The sequence below is a fragment of the Musca domestica genome, unplaced genomic scaffold (genome assembly GCF_030504385.1).
Source record: "Musca domestica strain aabys unplaced genomic scaffold, Musca_domestica.polishedcontigs.V.1.1 34, whole genome shotgun sequence".
Taxonomy (NCBI): domain Eukaryota; kingdom Metazoa; phylum Arthropoda; class Insecta; order Diptera; family Muscidae; genus Musca; species Musca domestica.
The window spans coordinates 3,868,767-3,894,751 of record NW_026712313.1 but is presented as its reverse complement, the minus strand read 5'-3'; the positions used below and the strand labels follow the sequence as shown (position 1 = coordinate 3,894,751).

At 35.9% G+C, this 25,985-nt stretch overlaps 1 protein-coding gene across 1 annotated transcript in view; it reads left to right on the top strand.

The window, feature by feature from the left end:
* Positions 1-25,985, top strand: part of LOC105262100 (uncharacterized) — a 216,895-nt gene that overhangs the window by 134,677 nt on the left and 56,233 nt on the right. The window contains exon 4 of the mRNA XM_059125587.1: positions 18,565-18,676. Within this exon, the coding sequence (XP_058981570.1) occupies positions 18,674-18,676 (3 nt within the window). The 5' untranslated portion in view covers positions 18,565-18,673. The remainder of the gene's footprint in view (positions 1-18,564; positions 18,677-25,985) is intronic.

The following is a 25,985-nucleotide window of genomic DNA, read 5'->3' as shown; positions in this document are numbered from 1 at the left end:
TAATATTCGGGCTGATATTACACGTTTGGTACACAATAAAAGGCAAATCGGACGAAGATATATATGGGAGCTATATCTAAATTTTTACCGATCATCGCCAAGCAAATGATCTGTCCAAATTTTCATCTGGATCGGGCAATAAATGCGACCTGTACTTTGTTTACAAAAATACATGGAGAGACGGACGGACGGACATGCATAAATCGACTCAGAATGTGATTCTATGCAGATCATCAAAAGGAACTATGGGTCTATCTCGTTTCCTTTTGCCTGTTACAAACAAATGCACAAAGACATAATACCCTGACCACCTTGTGGTGTAGGGTATAAAAATAAACAAAATAAATATTTGAACTGTCTTTATAACTGGAGGATGAGACCACCACTTTTCTTTCTTCCACTTAGTTGATTACATGATCCTTAGAGGCTTCAGTATCCAAAAGTCTTCAGCTCATCCCCAAAATTTGGAAAATATTTGCCAAAAATTCCATAGTTGTGGTTCATGGTGTCATATTTCCAATACCCCTGCATGATTCCTGTAACTTCCTTCTTTGTTTTTTCTTCAAAATTTGCACCTCTATTTTCCCCTCTATTTCATCACGAAGCCACGAAAGGAGTGTAAAACTCCCGCTTTCGATTTGAAAACGTGTTGCATAAACATTTTGTTTTTCGTTGATTTTTTCTCCATTGAAGCAATGTGATTTGTCTTCCTTCAAATATTGCTATTGTTATTGTTATTTTTGTTGGCTCAAAGAGATAAATTACTAGGTTTACTGCCTCAACTTCCATGGATAAAGGCATTCATTAGCCAGCTCCCTTTGTAATATCCTCTTCATGGCAGACGAGTAGCATCAAATGGCAGATGACAGCCGGAGCAAGACTTCCTGATGCAACTCCAAGATAGATGGCTTGTTGCAGTATTTATATAAGTTTCCTAGGAGATGGGGGTGGCAAGAAAACAAAGGCTTTGTGTGTTCAAATCAAAAAAAAAAAAATAAAAAGAAAAAATAAATAAATTCCAATTAGTAGTGGAAACAATTTTCCAAGATCCGCGTTAATAGAGTCACAACAAATCCAAATTGTTGAATTTCAAAAATGTTTTGAGTTATATTTTTGGTGTCCTAGAGAAATACGACAGTCTCTGAAAAATATATTTTGAAATGTTTATGTAACACTCGATTAAGCTCTAGAAAATATTCTTTAACAATCGAATTTTAAACTTGTAAATATCATAAAAAAAAATCTTTAAAAAATCCTCGTGGAAGCCGATTAGTTTTCATGTCAACTATTCCTTCAAAGGCCCACGATAAAAGCTATAATAATCTCTGATGATATACATATTAAGGACTGCAATAATCCGTAATAAAATATCCACATAAAGGCTCCAAATTTAGTAACTTTTCAATCCATTTTTCTATCCACGGCACCAACAGTGATCCAAAATTTAGTACAATCTAGTACTATTCGACCAATTATAGTACGCACTTACAAAACCATCACCAAATCTCAGCAGAGACCTAAATATCAAATTTCGGGATTCCAGCTCTATACATTCACTCAATACCAGATTGAATAACATTTAGTAAAATTATGGTACGTATATCCAAAACCAGTACCTTTTCTCAAACACAGACACCAACAGTTACATCTGTATCAAGTTTAGGGATTCCACTTTTATCCCGTCACCAAATACCCCATTTAGTACCAATTAGTACTTTTCAAAACAATATCTCAATTTCAGGATTTTAGCATTATCCCCTCGCCAAATACCCAATTTAGTACCACTAAGTACTTTTCGTACAGTTATATTACACACCACCTCCATATCTTTACCACGAATACCAAGAATGACTTATAAGCAAATTTCAGCTCTATTATTTTACTCAATACCAAATTAAGCACTATTTAGTACTTTTCGTTCAATTATAGTGCACATTTTCAAAATCACCCCCATAGATCAATTCCAGATCTCAATATCAAATTTGAGTATTCCAACCCTATCCCTTCACCCAATACCAAATTTAGTTCAATTTAGTATTTTTCGAACAACTATAGTAGGCATTTCTAAAACCACCTGCGTATCTTAATCTCAGATACCATCAGTAATCTAAATATAAAATTTCAGAATTTTATCACCATCCCTTCACAAAATACCAAATATAGTACCATTTAGTATTTTTCTAGCACTTGTAATGTCCATTTCCTAAACCACCTCCATATGTCCAGGCTACACATGAACAGCGTTCCTAATACCAAATTTCTAGCACTATTTGTTCACCCAATACCAATTTGTACCAAATATAGTACTATTTAGTACTTTTCGTGCACTTGCAGTACACATTTTCAAAGCCTTCTCTTTATCACAAACTTACCGCCAAAAGAGACCTCAATGCAACATTTCAAAATTACCTCTTCATCTGTTCATCCAAAACAGAATTGTACCAAATTTAGTACAATTTAGTACAGTTCGCACACTTAGTACACTTTTCCAAAACTACCTCAAACAGGGTTGCCCATATTCGACGGACCCATCTGGCAACGCCATAGCTTTTGACAGAGGTGTCACATCGCTTAATGACATACCGCGTTTGAAGCGTCAGTCCAAGCAGATTTTTACCATGAACCAATACACGCCACGCGAGCGCTCTGAAATTTACATTCAACAGAGGAAGTCAATTGTGAAAACTCAACTTGCTTTTAAAACATTAAAAAATGTGAGAAGTGCTCCTTCTAAGAACACCACTAATCGTTTATACGAAAATTTTTCGACTGGTAAGGCTCTTTCTAATCCGAAGAGGCCATATAAAAGTCGACCAAGGCGGTCGGCCTAGAATATCGCTGCCGTACGAGCCAGTACGGTTCCCCAAGTTCCCCAAGAACATCCCAAAAACGCCGTTCTCAGCAGTTGGGCATGGCTCGGTCCACTTTACAACGGATTATTCGCATTGATTTGCATTTGTTCTCGTACAAAATTCAATTGACGCAAAGAATGTTGCCTGCGGACAAGCCTCGTCGATTGGAATGGGCCCAAAGAGTCATGGGTCCGTCGAATATGGGCAACCCTGTATATCATACTTACTTACCAACCTTGATTCTCATACCATGTTTCAAGTTTTTAGCTCTATCCTTCCACATAATACCAAATTGTACCATATTTTACAAGTTTAGTACCACTTACGAACTTTCAAAAACCCCTTTTGGTATATCTATCCAGGCCTCCATCAGTGACTCTCATTACCAATTTCAGAATTCTAGCTCATTCCGTTTGTCCAATACAACTTAATCAATTTTAAGGACTTTTCGTATTTTTTTAATACGAATTTGCAAAATCCACCCTTATCACACGCCAGAACATACAGACTGACCCTCGTGCAAAATTTCAAGATTCTAGCTTCAGCCATTTCGTCTGAGCATTTATTATTAGTTAGTCAGTTATTTCACAGTTCTTTTATATATTTAGGTGGTTGGTGGTATATATCTGTCGGCAAAACCGGCTGAAAATTTAAACTTTTTAGTTAAAATTCTGACCCTTTATGGGGGGAGGTACTTGATGGAGTGGGCCGATATTGTCCGCTCCTGATCTACCACTGATAAAAATATTAGTATTTGCAAAGTGTGCACATAATCGAATGATTCCTTCTCTCTTTGTGGGTCATCTCCGAATCCGATCTAAATTTAATAATAATATTAATATGTGCCAACTTTAGACCAATTCGGATACTCCCTTCGAGAGTTGTCGTGCGCACCAGGCAGACAGTCAGACACACGGAAGGACGTTCGGACACCCTTAGATCGACTTCAAAAGTCCTGAAACCTATTTGGTACAAAGAGAGCTGGTATCAAAAACCGTTGTTCCGATGAGGCTCGATTTGGCCGCATCAATTGTAAACCCACCCGCACCAAAAAAAAAAGTTGGAAAAAATCAACGGTGTAGCTATTTTTTTATCGACTTTCAATTAATATTTTTAGAAAATATACTTTGGTCCAAAAAAAAAAGAAAAAAAAAATAATAAATAAATAAAATATTTAAAAAATATATTTATTTGATAAGTTTTTTTAAAAAGTCCAAAAATTATAAAAAAGCTTTATAGAAGCCCTTTATTAAGGCGGATGTTAGGCCAAAGGATGGTATTCTAGAGGTAAGCGTAAATGGCGATGATGTAAAACAGGAAGGTATTTCAAGGGGTTGTCAAAAAGGCCGGACCAAAGGACAACAGTCTTAAGGATTTTAGCCAGAATGCCTAAATCTAAAAGGACATTATTTAAAAGGACGAAGTATAAAGAATTAAAGTATAAAGTAAGTTAATTGAAAGGAAGGCACTCTGAAGGAAGTAAATCCAGGGATCGACCGAATAATGTTAGTTCCGGAAATGGTAGCATAAAATATAAGTATCCAAAGGAGGTATTCTTAAGTACGTTCATTCAAAGATCAAAAACACAGTACCCTAGAAGAAATTACTTCAAAGGACCTAAGTTTTAAGGATTTTTGAGGAAAGATAGGTTGTCTCATTTTTCTGTAAATCACCCTAGGTTATATTCCTACAAATCCACTTTGATTTTATTTAAAACAAGTAAAAAAGTTGTAAGTTCGGCTGGGCCGAATTTGAATACCCTCCACCATTTGGAACGAATTTGGCAATTTTCGAAAAAAGAATAAATAAAATCCGTCATTACGAACTTCAAATGCCAAATTTGAAACAATCCCGGTGAATAATGTGTAATCATCAAAATACCGAATATCGGGAGGTACCATTATATGGGGGCTATATGAAAACGTGAACCTACATGACCCATTTTCAATACCAAAAGTCCTGTAGGCTAATATACATTTGTGTATAATTTTATCAATCTACTTCATTTCGTTCAGAAGTTAGAGTGATTTCCACAGACGAGCAGACGGATAAACGGACAGACATCTCTAAATCGACATAGAATTTTAGGCTGATCAATAATATATATACTTTGTGGGATCTAAAATGTATATTTCGAGGTGTTGCAAACAGAATGACAAACTTTATATACCCTCCATACTATGGTGGAGGATACAAAACCCTAGTTGTTGACTCTGGAAGTCCATGAAAAAATATTCAATTTGAGTTCCTAAATGGATGTTATAGTCCTTTTAAAAGTATTTTGAAAACCACGTTGATGGTTTTAACAGTGCTTGATTCCTAATATATCATTTAATGACTCCATAATATTCTTAAAAAATCGTAGTGATCTCCTTAATAGTATAAACTTTGAATGCTCCCATAATCCTTTCCAAAAATTCCTTAAAAATCCTAGTTGGTGACTCTAAAAATCCATGAAAAATTATTCAATTATTAAAGGTATTATAAAATTTTGCTTTTGAATTCCAAATAAATTTACAATTCCCACACACACGTATTCGAACACATGTTTCCTGTTGTTTTAAACAATGTTGCTTGTTTTATTATTTGCCACCATGTCTTATGACTGCTGCAGGGCTATAAACCCACACACACACACACATACTCATGCTTTGAACTTTATGGAATTTACGGGTCATGGATGCAACTGAATTTGGAGTTTTCATAAAAAATCTCAGCAGCCAACTCAGCAGTGCATGGCAACACAATGAATGCAGTTTTCCTCAGCCAAAGACTTTGAGACCCAGGCAAATTTTCTTGAAATGAGAAATAAAATTTATTTCCCCACCAGCAATTTAAAAGAAAACCACTAGCCCAAGAAATCACACAACACACACACACTCACCGATATATAAACTTGTGGTAATTGTTTGTAAACAAAAGGCAATTGTTTACAAAAAAAATTGTTTAGAGAACAAGAAAAAAACCAGCCAACAACACCGAATAGTTTATAAACAAAGCCTAAAATCTACGAAATTTTATGGGGTTTTGTTTTTAAAAAAAAAAAAATGTCATATATTTTGGTCTAACCCTAGTGGGTTGTAAAAGGAGCTGGCGGGGAAATTTAGATTTTTATTGCTTAAATCGAATTTTTATACCCTCAGCCATATGGCTACTAAGGGTTTATACCATATGACTACTGAGGCCGAAACGTGCCTCATCGAAATAACGGTTGTATACCTTAGGTCCCTTAGGATCAAATCCAATTCAGGATAGTTGAGGTCGATCTAGGGGAGTCTTTCCATCCGTTTGTCTGGCTGGCTGTCATAATATTATTGTCAAACTTAGATCAGGCATTTCTGCTGTATACATTCACTCAATACCGAAATAAGTAACATTTAATCATTTTCGTGTAATTGTAGTAGTTATTTGAGAACCGTTCCATATCTCAATCGTAGATACCAACAGACACCTCAAAATCAAATTTCAATATTTCAGCTCTTTAATTGCCCGCATTACCAAATTTAGTAGCAATTATTAAAATTATTGCGGGCATATCCAAAACCTACTCCTTCTCTCAATCACAGACACGAACTATGACATCCATATTAAATTTTGGAATTTCAACTCTATCCCTACACCCAATAACATTTTAGTACCATTTAGTAATTTTTTTTGACAGATTTCTAGAATCACCTCTATATTTTCAACAACAGATATACGTACAATTATAGTACATACTTCCAAAATCGCAGCCATATCTCAATTCCTGATACCAACAGAGGCCTAAATATAAAATTTCAGAATTGTATCTCTATCCCTTCACTCAATACGAAATATGGTACCATTCAGTACTTTTCGTACAATTATAGTAGACATTTAAAAACCACCTCCTTAACTCAATCTGAAATACAAACAGACTCTTATTTTCAAATTTTAGAAGATCCCTTCACTAAATACCAAATTTAGTACCATTTAGTACAGTTATAGTACGCATATCAAAATCCAGCAACTTCTTTCAACCACAGGCATTAACAGTGACACCCACATTAAATTTGAGGATTCCAGCCCTATCCCTTCAACACGTACCTAATTTAGTACTATATAGTACATTTGGAATTATAATAGTACGCATTTCCAAACCAATCTCCAAATCTCAATCTCAGATGTCAATAGAGATCTAAAAATCAAATTAGATGATTCTAGCTTTATCCCTCCAATTTAGAATACCTTCGTACTTTTCGTACACATGTAAGACGCACCTTCATATCTCACACGTAGATACCATCAGTATTCTAAATATCGAATTTCAGAATTTTATCTCTAGTCCTTCACAAAACACCAAAAATAGTACCATTCTGTACTTTTCCAACAATTATAGTACAAATTTCGGAACCATCTCCATATGTCTAGGTTACACATGAACGTCGACCCTGATACCAAATTTAAGATTTCAAACACTATCGGTTTACCCACTAGCAAATTTTACTAAATATATTAATATTTTGTACTTTTCGACTTCTAACCCAATCCCTTACCCAAATGCCAAATATTGCACCATTTAGTACTTTTATTACGTATTTGCAATAGCATCTCCAAATCTACACACTAACAGTGATCCTAATTCCAAATTTCAGATTTCAAGTAGTATTCGTTCACGCAAAAACAAATTTAGTACCTTTCCAAAACCCAACTCTATATCTTAACCCTATCCACCAGCAGAGACCCCAATATCGTGTTTCTTTTTTCACTAAATATTGCTCCAGTCGAGCCGAAAACGGAATAGAGTTGACAATCGAAGAGGGAGATTGGACTCTATTCTTAACATTAAAAACATTGATCCTCCGAGCAGGATCCAAAAAAGAACTGAATCAACAGCCAAACCATTCGGTTTGTTTTTTTTTTTCTCATTTACACTGAGTTTAGAACAATTTAGAACACTTCGTATTCTTATTACACATTTCTAAAACCATTTTTCATCAACTTTTGGAGTTGCCAATTTGGGTTTCGAACGAATTGCTGTCAAGGACTGTTAGCGCCTTTAATGTGGAATTTAACATTTTTTAAGAAAAATCAGAAAGCCTCAATTTGGTACTTCTAAGAATATTCTTTAGGACTCTTGTTTTAATAATCAAAGCTATCAATGTGACTTTAAAAAATATTTTTTTTGAAGGACATTTATTTACAAAAAATATACTTACTCCATCAATGACTCTCATTCCAACATTCAGAATTGTAGTTCGTTCCGTTTATCCAATACAAATTATTCAATTTTTAGTACACATGAGTAATTACCGTTTTGGTATGAATTTCCAAAAACCCAGCCTTATCAAACGCCTACGCACCAAGCCTGACCCTCGTGCCAAATTTCAAGATTCTAACTTCAGCCGTTTCCTCTGGGCATTGATAGTTTTTAAATATTTTATAATTTTCAAGGATGTTATTCAAGAATATTTTACAATAATTTTTAATAGGAGTATACCAGGGCATTATACGTACTTTTTTTCAAACAGTATTAGCTCCATTAACGTTCATATTTAAAATACCAGAGGTCTAGAGTCTTTCACTTGGATTTCTTAAAGGATTATCAGATCCAGCAACCCTTATTTTCTGTAAAATTTTCGAAGGATATGGATATGGATTTTTTAATGATTATTATATTCATCGTATTTAATTTTAAAATACCTTTATACCAAAAAACGTGGATTTTTTTAAATAATTTAATACATATATTTTAAGGCACAGTAAGAGTTGCAAACGTCGATTTTTGAAACCTATTTTTAGATAAACCTTTAAACCATAAAACTTGCATATAAAACAAATAAACAGGGTTATACGTAAATTTTTTAAACATATTTTTAGAGAGACCTACATATCACCAAACTTGATTTTTTTGAACATATTTTTAGAGGGACCTTCAGACCCCCAAATGAGAATTTTTTCAACATATTAAACATAAAAAAATATTATGACCTATTAGAGTGAATATTGAATATCTTTCACACGAATAGGTCAGATATTTTTCTAAAGAGCCACTGTCGTCGTGGTTCCGGTATATTGCTTTAATATTACAATATGATGAATATGATGCTCTTTGAAAAATCCCTATTGAAACTGAAAAATTCTCCTCGAAAATAACTATAAACATATCCTATCGTTTCAGTAAACATTTCCATTTCATTAAATGTTCATGTCTCTGATTTTTCACCCGTTATGGTAAAATACATCATTTATTTTCACGTTTTTATTTTTTTGTAAATTTTCCTTTTTTCTGGTTTTACCATTTGAACTGATCTGTGAAACCATTTGAATACGGAAGCAAAAATGACAATGAATTGCTTGTATATACAGCAGGGGACGAATGGTTACAGTGGCTGAGAAACAAGACATGCACCTGGGAAATGGTATAAAAATTAAATGCTAATGTGGGTAATGGAGCACAGTTTTGGAGAAGAATTTTGGGAGCCATTACAAAATATCCATATACAAATTGTGAAGATTTGACAGACACAATAGTCCAACGGATTGGTATCTGGAGATTTTGTTGGCCATTTTGCGATGGAAATGAATCGAGGAACCTCATTTTGTAACCATTCTTGGATGGCGCGTGCTTGGATGGCCAACATGCTTACGTGCCCAATACTTTAATACACCCTCCAGAATATTTTCGCGATAATATTCGGCATTTATTCTGATGCCACGGTCGATAAATACGAGCAGAGAGCGACCGTCGGATGTTCTGGTGGCCAATCGAAGGTGCACATTTTTAGCAGACCTCTTTGGCAAGTAAACACGATCATTTTGTTTGTTTACAAACTTCTGGACAATGAATGTTTTCTTATCGGAGAAAACCAAATTCGGCAGTCTGATGCCACGGTTGATTAATACGAGCGGAGGTTGACCATCGGCTGTTATGGGGGCCCACACCATCACCACGGCCCGCGCTTGAGTTCTTGTGGCCAACCGAAGGTGTTTATTTTCAGCTGACCTCTTTGGCAAGCGCCGATCACACGATCATTTTGTTCGTTTAATTTCATCGGAGAAACTCAAATTCGCAGTTCACCAGTTTTGGCCAAGCGAAGCAACTCTTTAGCTCTTTCTGTTGCGGTGTAAGTTTTTACCCTTTTTGGAATTTCAATGGCTTTACCCCGAGCTCATTTTTCACTATTTGCCGAATGGAATATTGCGATATGTTCAGCTCGGCCACCGCGACGCCGTTTCTAATCAAGTCCCCTCTTAACTTTTCGAACCATTTCTGCTGATGTTGCTGTTTTCTTCCGTCCACTTCCTTGACGTAGGGCTACGCTACCAATCCCGCCCTGTATATAGCTCATTTTCAATACTAAACGTCCTATACTAAAAGTTCAATACTAAAAGTGCAGATCTATCACACACCTGAATATAATTTTATTAACCTACGTCATCTCGTTCGGAAGCTAGAGTGATTGCCACGAATGGACAGATGGACGGACATCGCTAAATCGGCTTAGAATTTTATGCAGATCAAGAATATATGTACTTTTTGGGGTCTACAATTTATATTTCGAGGTGTCACAAATGGAATGACAAACTCCACGTACCTTCCATACTCCTGTGAATGGTATGAAAAATGTATGCAGATTTAAGGGAATTATTAAAAAAAATACCTCCCCAATATCTCCTCTCAGTAAGTCTCTAAAGTAGATTTTTATGCATCTATAAAGAACATGAATTCATTCACGATTTTTAAATTTTTAAAAATATGTGTCATAAAATTAATTGAAAATTATTAAAAACAAAATATCCTACACTGTTCCTTCCCACCATCCTGTTTTTTTGCCTCACAACAATGTCATAAATTTTGTTACATTGTTATTGTTTTGTTGTTGTATTTTTTTATGGATTTTCCATCGTCATAAATATCCATGATGAATTATGTTGCCTCTAATGTGTTTATTAACTGCTAAAATTTAACGGAAGAAAAAATTGTTTGCTCATAATTTAAAAAAAAAATATTAAAAAAATGAATCTCAGACAAAATGAAAGTCATTACCAAATCACCACACGCCTTCCAAAGAAGAATATTTATTCAGACACTTAATATATTCTTTTTCCAATATTTTGAAAATCAAAGAAGCATAAAAACGGAAATTTACATAAATGTATTCATATATAGCAACAGATAACGAGACAAGAGGGCAAGCAGACACACAGACGGAATATGCAAATGTGGGAACATTATGAGAGCAAAATTATTTTATGAATGTCTCAATGATGTTATTTGATAAATATTGTTTTTTAGCATTATAATTCTAAAATATTGCATTTTGGGTAATTATAACGTAATAACCTTGACCCTTCGTACAAAAATATATTTTTGTTTTATAAAAAAGTGTATATATATTTTATATTGAATTTACATAATTCTTTTGCCTCATTTGTTTACTACCTTCTATTCTAAATAATTTCGTTTAATTGGGTATGTCATTGTTTTCGTCGTTTACAATCTTCGTTTTGCTTCTTAAGTCGCAACTATTGTTTTTTTTGACTCATTTAAAATGCGGAAATTCACGGAGAATATAAATTTTATAATTGACTTGAGGAGCGGGAAGTACGGACGCTCGTTCGTTCAGCTGCAGTCATGTGGAAAATATGAAATTTTAAAGAACATAATAAATCTTGTGTTTGGGTAAGTACTTAGCGTTTTATTCCCAAAAGCTTTGGAGTAGAGGCATTTCAGTTGAAAGAATATATTATATAAAGGAAGATTTTAGAAAAAAGTTAATTAATTAATGATAATTTTACTTATTGAAAATGTAGGTGGGGTTAGGGTCAGAATAGAACCCTATTTCTTTTGGAGATGATTGCATAATATTTAGGTGTTGAAATGGATCAAAAACTGAAAAATTTCCTGATTTGCAGTTGCTTTACAGGTCACAATTATTAACCAATCGACGCGCATGGATTTACATGGAGTTAGAGTTTAGGAGTGGGCAGAAACATACCAATTTGGATGGCCATCAGACAATAATTAGCGGGTAAAATAGATCTTAACATTTATGTTAGAAAATAGGAAAATTTCCACTAAACCGCGAATATTTTCAACCCCAGCCAAATCACAAATACATTAAAAGATCACCTCTGACCATTACAGTGATGCTAATAGCCAAGAAATCCGATATATAGCAAAATAGCTTCTGCTTATAAATCAAGAACCGCTGGGCCGATTTTTACAATTCCCATCAATTCGGAATGGTCTCTTGCCAGAAAACGATAAAATCTAAGAAAATCGCGAAAAATGTACCAACCCCCCAACACTACGTCTTGAGGGTATTATATGCATATCGCAATTATCGTCCGATCCTCATGAAATTTTGCATAGGGGTAGGGTTAGGGTCAGAATTAAAGCCTATTGTTCTTAAGATGTACATTTAGAGGTGCAAGTGGACTAAAAAATAATTAATTTTTTCTAATTTTGTAGTCGCTCTATAGGCCATAATTGAAACTAATTGACACGGAATTTCACATCAGAAGATAGTTTAAGTCAGGGAAGAAGTCTAGCATTTTGGATGACTGTAAAATGGACCACAACTTTCGTGTGAAATTCTTTTGATTACTTAACAACACTACGGAGTGTTCCGAAAGAATGGGCCAATTTTGTCAAATTCGTATATGACCTAAATAAATACGATATAAATATTACGACGTGCCAGGTTTGGACTACAGGGTGAGATAAAACAACTGCAACCAACTTCAGGTTGCTGTCATTTCTAAGCCACTCCTGCTACAGGTATTCCAGTGGCAGCTCATTATATTGTTTACAAGCGTACAAAAGCAATTTGGTGAGAATTTTTCAGAAAAAAGTTATTTGTGATGGAATTCAAGCGTGATAGTGTGATTTCTTTATATTTGGCTGGAAAATCACAAGTGACTATCGTAAGAGCACTCTAGCATTTAAATGTGAATAAATATATTGTGTCTCGTACCATCGCTCGTTACCGTGATACTGGTAGCGTGGCCCGACGTCCAGGAAGTGGACGAAAGAAAACAGCAACATCAGCAGAAATGGTTCGAAAAGTAAAGAAACGACTTTATCGAAACCCGCATCGCAGTGGCCGAAAATTGGCTCGTGAGCTGAACATATTGCAATATTACAATCAGCAAATATGGAAAAATTAGCTCGGGGTAAAAACATTGAAATTCCAAAAAGTGCAAGAACTTACAACGCAACCGAAAGAAAATAGACTGAAAAGAGCTTAAGGGTTGCTTCGCTTGGCCGAAAGTGGTGAACTGCTGAAATTGGTTTTCTCCGATGAGAAAACATTCGTTGTCAAGCAGTTTGTAAACAAACAAATTGATCGTGTGATCGGCGCTTGCCAAAGAGGTCAGCTGAAAATGTGCACCTTCGGTTGGCCACCAGAACTCAAGCGCCGGCCATGATGATGGTGTGGGCCGCCATAATAGCCGATGGTCGCTCTCCGCTCGTATTAATCGACCGTGGCATCAAAATAAATGCCGAATATCATCGCGAAAATATTCTGGAGGGTGTATTAAAGCCTTGGGCACGCAAACATTTTGCACGCAGACCTTGGACATTCCAACAGGAATCAGCACCATCGCACTCAGCACGCGCCACTCAAGAACGTTTACAAAATGAGGTTCCTCGCTTCATTTTCAGCGCACAATGTCCACCAAAATCTCCGGATACCAATCCGTTGGACTATTGTGTCTGGAGTATTTTGAAAAGCAAGGTTGGCACTAAAAATGGGAATGGGCCAAAATACAGCAGAGCAACATTCCGGCAGCGTGTGACATTTCATTGGCCGTTTGAAGGTTATAATTCGTGCCAATAGTGACCAATTCGAACAAATCGAAGTTTTCTAAAGTTTTCTTTCCGACATTTTTGCTTTCATTCAATAAAATTAAAAAAATGTTAAATTTACGACGTTTGGCTTTGTAACAGTTTTTTTATCTCACTCTGTATTTCACACATCCCATTATTTGTACTAACGCAAGATCTGTTGTAAATATGTAATATATCGGTCCATTCCTTCTGGTACACTCCCACAAACGCTCAAAATTTTGAATATCCATGAAGCTCATAAAAAGGGAAGTTAATCTCCGATTCCATTCAGGACTTGGTACATATTAATATTTTCATCAACGCAAGATCTGTTATAAAGATGGTCGAGATCGGACCATTTCTTGTGCTACCTGCCCCACATAGGGTTCAAGGTTTTGAAGAACAAAACGTCCAAACAAAGCGAAATAAGCATCCAACTTTCTTCAAATTTCAATTATACAAACATTTTTGCGAACACAAGATCTGTTGAGTCACAATTTTCAATACTTTTATCTGTAATAATATGGGAAACAAGTCAGCGATTGTTTACAACTTGCTATATCTAAATATATCTCTCATAACCGTAAACCTGGGATGAATATGAAATTTATGATTTCGCATAAAATTTGGTATAAAAGTTCGATTTTCTTGTAATTTTTGGCCACACAAATATTGTTTTCTGTTTTAGATCAATTATGCAAATGGAATACTACTGTCGACTACTCACGCACATCTTAACATTTTCCAAAAATTATCAGATATCTCATAAAATTTGAAGAAAGTAGTCGATATAGTCCAGACCTGGCATGTCGCAACATTTATATCATATTCGTTTAGATCCGCCACGAAATTGACAATATTGACCCATTCCTTCGGAATCTACTCCATAGAGGGTCAACAATTTAAATAATCATAACAGAAGTCTCAATATATACAAATAATCGAACATTGGCTGAGGGTATACATCTATCGGTAAAATCGACTGATACTTTTTAACTAGGTTTTTGAATATTGAGAGTACCTTCGGCTGTATGGTACGTTTTGTTGAAGCCAACTGTTGCCAATATCCTCCATTTCAATTTTTCGAAACGAAAATTCGTTTAACATGGTCCGATAACGTAACGACCACACTTGGATCATTTTGGAAAAGGAAAATGGCCCAATTATGCATCTGGACCAAAATCCTCACCAAACAGTGAACTTTGAAACTCTCTCTGTTCATATAGCCCTTATAAACCGACGCAGATCTATTTTGAATGTATGTGTGGATGCCCACGCATAACTGCAATATGAATTATAAACTCTCCCTCGCACTAAAAGCCAGACCCCCCTTAACAAGAACCCCATACCAAACAATTTCTGCTGGGAATATGTCTTTGTTCGAACTTGAAGGGTCCCCCATAGGAAGGCTTTATCAGGTTTTTTTTAGCCATAGAAGGCCTTCTCTTTATTGTCTTTTGTTGAAAGCCTTTCCCTTTATTAAATATATTGAGGTCTTTTCCCTATAGAAGGCAAGAAAAGGACTTCTACTAAAAAATACCTCTTCTCTTTATAGAAGACAATGAGAAGGCCTTTTCTTTAGAAAACACCTTGAGAAGGTACCATCAGATTTTTCTTGAAACTAATTGAACAATAATTAAGGTCAACTCTTCAGCCGGGCCGAAGTCTGCACCTCTTTTGTTTTGCCCTCCCTACTTGGATTTATGACAATCTAATCCCTGGTGTTAATTAACAAAATTGTCTTTATCCTCCATACATATCCTGCGGGACTAACACTGCCATAGCAAGCAATAAATTGTATTATTTCCAAGAAAAAAATTCCAAGTACCAGAGCTTTGGCTTATTAGTCGACAAAATGTGTAGCAAAAACAGTAGCGTTTTCCCATGAATAATAAAAATAATTTAATTTGTATTTATTGTCATTGATTTATGGGAGGTCTTTTTTTCTGTCACATTGTCGTCGTGTACCGAGCAACTCCCCTTGTCGTAGAACATATGATGAGGGGAGTTGTTTGTGTATTTTTTTTCTTTGAAAATGTTCCCTGTCATTGAAGCTAGTTTTACAATGTTTTCAACACCCTCTCCCTCTTAAATTTCTTGGGGAACTAGTTTTAGTTTAATGTTCGAAAAGTTTCTTAAGAGATTTACAGCATTAAATGAGTTTTATGAAACATTTGGGGAATGTCATCGAGCTTAAGATTTTTTGTTAAAGTATTTTTTTTCTGCTTCTAATGAATTTCAAGGGGATCATCAAATAATTGGAAGGGAAGTTGTAGTTGAATTTATGGTGATAGTGAAATTTATGTGACCAGTGAAGGTTGGCAGTTTCAAGGGCGGGGTGTAAAATATTTTTTGGAAAAAATACGTTTTTAGAAAAAAAGTAAGGGACTGTTGTAGATAATTTCTAAATGAAAAATGATGATAGAATGAGTTAGATTATGAAAGCAGAGCTAGAGGAAGAATACACGTGTATCGGCGTTTAGAAAGTTTTCCAAATAGAGGGCAAATTCACAACTTTTCTTTTTACAATTTTGGAAACTTTCCGATTAAGATTTCTTGGAATCCCTTGATTTTAGGTATATGGTGTCTTCGGCAATATTAAAGATAATATAACGAGGAATATTTCGGACGAGAAAAGTTTTAGCCTTCAAGTGAGTCCCCAAATGGGCCCTTTTGGTCCTCTTTTCAAAAATGGATGAAAAACTTCATTTAAAGGGGATCGTAACTGAGTCACAATATTCCACAAAATAATCTCTATATTTTTGGATTTTTGGAAATTCGTACAAAAAGTACTAAAATTTACTAACAATTTTGTAATTTGTGTTGAAAAAAACAGGAAGAGCTAGAATTCTGAAATTTGAAAAAAAATCACTGATGGAGTGCAGAATAGATGTACCATAGGTTTTTTGAAAATTCGAATTAAAAGTTACGAAAAGTTGTAAAATGGTACTAAACTTGATAGAGCTAAAAACTTGAAATTTGGTATGAGAATCAAGGTTGAACAGCAAGTTTTCAAATCTGAAGGTGGTTTTGGAAATGTGTACTAAGTATGCGAACTGTACTAAATGGTACTAAATTTGGAACAGTTTGGTTGAGGCTGAACGGAAGAAGATGAAATTTTGTATTGGGGTTCCCGTCGATGGTAGGTTTGTGATAAAGAGGTGTTTTTGGAAATTTGTACTACAAACGCACGAAAAGTACTAAATAGTACTTTATTTGGAACAGTTTGCTATTGGGTGAACAGGTAAAGCTTTAAATGTGAAATTTGGTATTGGGATTGACATATGGAGATGGCTTTGGAAATATGTATCATAATTGTATGAAAAGTACTGAATACAGGGTGAGATAAAAAAAAGTGCAACAAAGTCAAATGCCATAACTATTACATTTTTTTTAAATTTTATTTAATGAAAGCAAAAAGTATCGGAAATAGCATCAAATTTTAGAATAAGTTTAGATTTGTTCGAATTGGTCACCTTTGGCATGAATTATGGCCTTCAAACGGCCAATGAAACCGTCACACGCTGCCTGAATGTTGCTCTGCGGTATTTTGGTCCATTCCCGGCGAAGCGCTTGCTTGAGGTGATCGACACTTTGGTATTTTTTAGTGCAAACCTTGTTTTCCAAAATACTCTAGAGACAATAGTCCAACGGATTGGTATCCGGAGATTTTGGTGGTCATTGTGCACTGGAAATGAAGCGAGGAACCTCATTTTGTAACCATTCTTGGTTACGGAGCGTGCTGAGTGCGATGATGTTGTGTCCTGTTGGGGTGTCCAAGGTCTGCGGCCAAAATGTTGACCCTTTGTGGAAAAGGTACTTGATGGAGTGGGCCGATGTTGTCCATTTTCGCACCTGATCTAGCACTGATGCAAATATTAGGATTTGCAAAGTTGGATCAAAATTGGATTATCCGTTCCCCTTCTGCGCAGTAAAACATTTCTTTTTTTTGGAAAATTTCGACCTTTTGTGGGTAGAGGTACCAAGGCTTTAATACACCCTACTGTATATTCTGATGCCACGGTCGATTAATACGAGCGGAGAGCGACCATCGGCTGTTATGTCTGCCTCCACCATCACCATGGCCGGCGCTTGAGTTCTGGTGGCCAACCGAAGGTGCACATTTTCAGCTGACCTCTTTGGCAAGCGCCGATCACACGGTCATTTTGTTTGTTTACAAAAACTGCTGAACAACGAATGTTTTCTCATCGGAGAAAACCAAATTTGGCAGTTTACCACCTTCGGCCTAGCGAAGCAACTCTTTAGCTCTTTTGAGTCTATTTTCTTTTTGTTGCGGTGTAAGTTCTGGCACTTTTTGGAATTTCAATGGCTTTACCCCAAGCCATGGCTTTATTTGCCGAATGGAATATTGCGATATGTTCAGTTCAGGTGCCATTTTTCGGCCACTGCGACGCGGGTTTCGATCAAGTCGAACCTTTCTTCTGATGTTGCTGTTTTCTTCCGTCCACTTCCTTGACGTCGGGCTACGCTACCAGTATCACGGTAACGAGCGATGGTACGAGACGCAAAATATTTATTCATACTTAAATGCTGGAGTGCTCTAACGATAGCCATTTGTGGTTTTCCAGCCAAATATAAAGAAATCACACTATCACGCTTGAATTCCATCACGAATAACTTTTCTTCTGGAAAATTCTCACCAAAATGCTTTTGTACGTTTGTAAATAATATAATGAGCTGTCACTGGAATAATTTTAATAGCTGTCGGGTGAGTGGCTTAGAAATGACAGCAGTATGAAGTTGGTTGCAGTTTTTTCATCTTTTCATATAAAAAATATATCCCAATTTTATGAACAGTTTTACTCCTGCCTTTTTTAGCTTATGATTTTATAGCTACCAAGCCTTTTGTTTCTTTGTTTTAAAAAATATTAATTTTTTCTTTTTTTCCAGATCTTCTCCCTTCGAAAGCAGCTTAAGGCCAGAAATTTTCCGAAACATACACACATTTTAAAGTTAACAGCTTTAAATTTAGTCAACAAACACTCACAAACATATAACAATGGTAAGTGCTGGTGTTTATTTATTTAAAAAATTGTTTTTGTATTTTTATTCTCGTTTTTTGACAACGAACGAAACCTCTCTCATCTGATGTTTGTTTAATAATTAATATAAAATCCATTTCATAAATTATATTTTTTTGTGTCGTCGTGTGGCTGGGAAGCACACAATTTCGAGAGAGAGAGAGAGGTGCATGGGGAGCAGGCTTTTAACAATGTGGTGCCAGGAAAATGTGTAAAAGTGTGTGTGTGCCACTGTGAGTATGTGTGTGAATGTATGTTATTGTGTTGGTCCTCTTGTTGTGGTGGTTGTGTACTCTCCGGCTCCGGCTCCACTACATTTTTAATCCTCTTGACCAACAAACCCAACAACCAAAGGCAATGGAAAAATGTAGCAACAGTAGTCGCACTCTTTACTTTGTGGTAGACAATGTTTTTTCATGGTGTTGTTGTTGTCATTGTTATCGCTGTTGCTGTTGTTGTTGATGGGAGAGCACTGGCTCTGGTTTTTGTTTGGTTTTCTACTTAATTTACAATTCAAAATACATAAATTCATAACATCCTGTGCAAATACGAACAACAACAACAGCTATGCCAACCATGATGATAACAACAAAATGAGACAACTCAGCTCCAAGTGGCAAAGGATGAAATCCATAGCCTGTGACCTACACACACACGTATGCGGTCAGAATGGTCCTTGCGTGAAATTCATTACATGATGGCATATGAGAAATTTTTATTTAAACGAAGCAGAAGATGACTTTAACAAATTCTTCAGGTCCCCAGAAGACCTAAAGACGGTCTTCAGCTCTAGGGAAGCTCTAAGGAATATCTTCAGACATATAGAAGGTATTAACGTCTATAGAAGACCTAAAAAGCCTTTAGGCCTATATACGTCTATACAGGTCTTCAAGTATTAAGAATATCTGGATAAAGTCTTCAGGTCTTATATAGACTTGAGGACTTTATCCATATCTTCTTAATACTTGAAGACCTGCATAGACGTATATAGGCCTAAAGGCTTTTTAGACTTAAAGACTTCGTTTAACTAAAAGCTTGAAGATCATCTATCTGTAAAATACCTAAAAAAGGTCTTCTATCCATAAACCAAAAAATGCCAGGTTTGCAGAAGATCTCATGAGGGTATTCAGCTCTATAGAAGACCAGAAGAAGGCCTAAAGATGGATATGATCAAGGTCTTCAAATCTATAGAAAACCTAATGAATGTTTTTAAGTTTCGAAGGTCTTTTATCCATAGAAGAAATGAAGAAGGGTTTCTATCGATTGAAGACCTGAAGAAGGTCTTCAGATCTATAGAAAACCCAAAGAAGGACTTCAGGTCTGCAGAAGACCTAAAGAAGGATTTCAGGCCAGTAGAAGAATTGAAACTGTCTTCAGGTCTATAAAAGAATTAAAAAGATTATCAGGTGTATTAAAGACCTGAAGACGTCATCTTCAAGTCTTTAGATCTTTTATGGCTAGAAGACCAAAATAAGGTCTTCAGGTCAGTAGAAGACCTATAGAAGATTTTCAAGTCAGTAGCAGACCTATTGAAGGTTTTCAGGCCTGAATAAGAACAGATAACGTCTTTAGGTACATAGAAGGATTGAGAAGGTCTTTACGTCTACAGAAGACCTATAAAAGGTCTTTACATCTATAGAAGTACTGGTAAGGCTTTCAGGTCTTCTATAGGAGGTCTTCTATAGGATCAGGACTTGTATGAAAAATACCTTCTACAGTTCACCCATTGAAGATAGAAAGCATTCCCAGGACTTCTGCAGATGTAAAGGCCTTCTTCAGGTCTTCTCTATCTACAGAAGACCTGATGGGGGTCTGCTGTCTATACAAGACCTGATAGAGGTCTGCTGTCTATACAAGACCTGATAGAGGTCTGCTGTCTAAAAGACCTTATGGGGGTCTTCTCTTATAAAAGACTTGAGAATGTCTTCTGATTATAGAAGACAAAAAATCTTTCCTTTATAGATCTGACCTGAAGACCTGAAGAAGGTCTTCCGTCCATAGAAGACCTGAAGAAAGACTTTTGCCCATGAAAGACCACAAGATGGTCTTCTGTCCCTAGAAGACCAAAAGAACGTCTTCTTTTCATAGAAAACCTGCGAAGGTCTTCTATCCACAGAAGACCTGATGGAGGTCTTCTATCCAAAGAAGACCTGATAGAGACCTGATGATGGGTTTTCATTGAAACCTGACTGAGAACTTCTATTCATTAAAGATCATAGAAGACCCGACAAAGTTGTTTTTTTAATAGAATACCTGACGAATGGCTTCTTTCAATTTCTGACGTGGTTAAGAAGAAGACCTAACAAAGGTCTTTTTTCCATAGAAGTTCTGACGAAGATATTTTTTCCCATAGAAGACCTGAAGAAGGCCTTCTGTGCATAGAAAATCTGACAGAGGTCTTCTATTCATAGAAAACTAGAAATATACCTTCTTTCGATGGAAGCCCTGATAAATGCCCTGATGGAAGTGCGAAGATCTTCTGTCTTCTTCTGAAGAGGGTCTTTTTCCATAGAAGACCCGACAAAGATCTTCTAACGGTAGAAAACTTTAAGAAGGTTTTCTTTCCATAAAAGGACCGCGGTAAATTCCTCCTTTCCATAAAAGATCCGACAAAGGCCTGTTTTCATAGAAAACTTGACGATGATCTTGTTTCCAAATAAGTCTTGAAGAAGGTCTTTTGTTTATAGAAGACCTGACGAAGATGTTGAGTCAATAGAAACGCTGATGATGGTCTTCTGTCTATTGAAAGCCTGAGGAAGATCTTTTGCCCATACGAAACCTGAAATAAGTCTTTTGCCCATAGAAGGCTTGAAGAAGGAAGGCGTTATGAAGGTTATTTTTCTATAGGAAACCTGACGAAGGTCTTCTGTCCATAGAACACCTAATTTAGGTCTTTTTTTATAAAACCTGACAAAGGTCTTCTTTCCATAGAAAACCTGATGAAGGTCTTCTCTTTATAGAAGACATTGAAGAGGCCCACTCTTTATGGAACACATTGAGAAGGTTTTCTCTTTATTGAAGTCCTGGAGAAAGTATTATCTTAATTCGAAGGCATGAATAGGTCTCTAAGACTTTATTCTCTTTGTAGACGACATTGAGAAGGGCTATTCTTTAGAGAAGAGCTTAAAAAGGTTTTCCTTTTAAAGAAGACTCTGAGATGGCCCTTTATATAATAGTCTTCTTTCTATAGATGACCTGATGAAGGTATTCTATTCACAGATGACTAGAAGGAGACTTTTTTCCATAGAAGTCCTGAGAATGCCTTCTCTTTATCGGTCGTCTCTTGAGAGGATCTGACGAAAATATTCTATTCAGAGAAGACCAGAAGGCGGCATTTTCCATAGAACACCGTTTTTTTAGAGGACCTTGAGAAAGTCTTCTATTTATAGAAAACCTTAGGAATGCCCATACAGAAGACATCCTTCAGCTCATCTCTTTATGGAATACTTGAAAAGGACTTACTTCTATCATGAGAGGGCCTAATTAAACATAGGACCTTAAGAGTGTCTTAGTATAGAACACCTTTAAAATGTCTTCTCTTTGTAGAAGACCTAAAAAGTTCTGTTCGTAATAGAAGACCCTTAAATGGTCTTCTCCACCTTAGGAAGGAGGGTATATTAACTTTGTCATTTCGTTTGTAACATGTCTAAATATTCTTCGTAGACCCCATGATGTATATATATTCATAATTAGCATAAAATTCTAAGTCGATTTAACGATGTCCGTCTGTCTGTTGAAATCACGATACAGGCCACATTATTTGACGTAGAGCGTCAAAATTTAGCAGAATAATTTGTATTGTGTCTAGGATGGTTGGTATTGAAAATGACATATATCGGTCCACGTTTTGGTATAGTCCCCATATAACTGTACCTCCCGATATTCGGTATTTTGATGATTTTAGCCACATTTTTTCATGGGTTTGTCTAAAAATAGGAATTTTTTGGTCATAGTGGGTTCTAGCTCCGGTGGAGAAACATCGCATATATAAGACCACGTTTTGGTATAGCCCCCATATAACGGTACCTCCCGATATTCGGTATTTTGATGATTTTTGCCACATTTTTTTTATGGATTTGTCTAAAAATAGGTATTTGTTGGTCATAATGGGTTTTAGCTCCGGTGGCGAAACATTGCATCTACAAGTCCACGCTTTGGTATAGCCTTCATATAACGGTATCTCCTAATATTCGGTATTTTGATGGTTTTTGTCTCATTTTTTTTACGGATTTTTCTAAAAAATGTAATTAGTTGGTCATAATAGGTTCTAGCTCCGTTGGAAAAACATTGTATGTATAGGTCCACGTTTTTGTATAGCCCTATATAGCGGTACCTCCCGATATTCGGTATTTTGATGATTTTTGCCACATTTTCCCACGAATATGTCTAAAAATTGGTATTTGTGGGTCATAATTGGTTCTAATGTTTTTATTACCCTACGGTGGAGGGTATTCAAAGTTTGGCCCGGACGAACTTAATGTTTTTTACTTGTTTTTTTTTTCTTTTGATAAAATATCCTTTTTCCGCAGAACCTGGTCTTGCTCATATTTTATTATGCAAAGATTTTTACACACTTGTATTTTTTGTCAATTCCCAGGCTTTAACACCATTTTTTTGTTGTTACAAAAAAAAATCTCACACAACAAAAATGAAACTTATCCTCCACACTTGCAATGATGTTGTTCTTCACATGTGTTGGTGTCATATACCACCATAACAACACATACAACACTCCATCCATCCTTTTGCTCATATACATGTTTGAGGACATGCTCCATGAGCCAGCCTCTGGGAATTTTCGGTTTTTAAGTTCCAAACAATGTAGGCGGGGGACAGCCCAGAGGTGTTGTAAAACAGTTCAAGTAAAACTTTACCTCAACTCATTTCACCTCTCTGGGTAGGGATAGCAAAAAAAGAGCCAAAAAAACAAAAAATAAGTTTATACTTTTAATTTACAACGGATGGCAGTTGATGTTGTTGTCGTTGTTGTTGGTGTTGTTTTTACTTTAGTTGTAACTTCATAAAGTGTTACTTTGGGGTTTTTATTACAAGTCCTCTTGTATTCCCTCCATGTTGGGAGAATGTGTGTTAAATTACTCGCACTTTACTTTCACACACACGCATACACGTATATCAGCTGTAATCCTGCCTAAGTAGTATCTCCACTTTTGTATGCATGTGGTTGTATGACTGTCTCTGTGTGTGAGTGTATGTGTTTTGTAAATTGAGTATCATTAACTGGGTCAATAGAGAAAAGGAGCTTCATTTTGTTGTTTTGTTGCTGTTGGATTTGGGTTTTCTGTGTTCGCCATCATAATGAGGTTAGTTTAGATAGATGGTGATAAAGTGCCTCGGGGGACAAGTGTAGGTGTTGAGAATAGTTACATTCCGTTCCATTTAAGTTGCCATTTCATTTTTGATTTTCTTGATGCTATTGTAAGGGGGGGGGGGGGGGGGGGGGGCGTATTTAAGGTGTTAATGGTCACCATTTGAATGGAGTGAGTGCAATACAAAGGATGACTAGTATGTACCTGTAGCCATATGATTACAGAGCGTATATATCATTTGATACGGTCAAAACGTGCCTCATCGAAATAACGTTTTCAGATCCAAGGTCTCTTTCGACCAAATATATTTAATGTACAGAAAGAGAATAGATGATCCCATTTGCTCCAACTTTGTAAATCCTGATATTTGCATCAGTGCTAGGCCAGGTGCGAAAATGGACAATATCGGTCAACTTCCTCAAGTACCTCCCTCACAAAGGGTCAACATTTTAAATAGTTATAATGTGATGAAAGTTTCCGATTGTCTTCAAATTACACACATTCGAATAATTTTATTAACCCAAGGTCTGGTACCAAGATGTAATACATCGCCCACTCCTTCTGGTACCTCCCCACAAAAGTCGGAAATTTTCAAAAAAAAAAAAAAAAAAAAACTCAAGAAAAAATATTTTCTGCATACAAAGGAAAGCAATAGCCTGATTTTGCTCCAACTTTGGAAATCCTAATATTTGCGTCAGTTCTAGGTTAGGTACAAAAATCTATAATATCGGTCCATTCCATCAAGTGCCTCCTCACTCTTATAAAATGTGATGTATGTGTCCGATTGTCTTCAAATTTCACACATCCCAATATTTTTATAAACCCAAAATCTGGTGTTAAGACGGAATATGTCGGTCCACTCCTTCTGGTACCTCACCCACAAAAGGTCGAAATTTTGAATACCCTTAAATTTATAAAACGTAAAATCAACATCCGATTCCATTTTGACTTGGCACATCTGAATATTTCCAACAACACATGATGGTAGAGATTGGGCCATTCCTTCCGGTATCTCCCACATAAAGCGCCAACATTTTTGAATATCCTGAAGCTAATAAAACGCAAAATTAACATCTGATTCCATTCAGACTTGGTACATCTCAGTACACAAGAACTGACAGTTACTTGTAGTACCTCCCTCATAAAGGTAAAAAAATAAGCGTGAAATTTCGCAAATCCCATTATTTCTAGTAACACAAGCTCTGCTGTGAAGATGGGATATATATCGTCACAGTCCTTCTGGTACCCCACATAGGGCTCATGATTTTAAAACACAAATCTCTCAAAGAAAACGAAATAATAATCCAAGCGAAATTTCACACATCCAAGCATTTTTGCCGCTGTAAAGATGATATGTATCTGCGAACCTCTTCTGGTACCTCATCCACAAAGGGTCACGATTTGCAATACTTTTATCTGTCATAACATGCGAGACATGTTAGCGATTCTATACAAATTGTTGTATCTAAATTTTACTATCAACCAGAAATATGATTAAGAAATTTATAATTTGGCATTAAATTGGTTCAAAAGGTTCGATTTCCTTGTATTTTTTCCCATACCATTATTTCATGAATTAAATACTTCGGTCCACTATATTTTATAAAAATGGTCACATATCTCATATTAAGTGAAGGAAGTAAATATAATCCAAACCTGGCACGTCGTAATATTTATATCATATTTATTTAGGTCTGATACGAAATAGTCCACCCCTTCGGAACCTACGGCATAGAGGGTCAACAGTTTGAATAATCAAAACCGACGTCAACATCTGTCGGCAAAACCCACTGATACTTTTTTTACTTGTTTTTATCCTTACTTCAACGAGTTAAACTTTTATCTAAAAATTCCAAGAGCACAGAGATTTTGGTCCATTAGCACAGTTTTCACATTGGAATGCTAAATACGATCAGGGTGGTCCATGTTGATATCCTGTTTTACAAACATTTTCGACAATCAA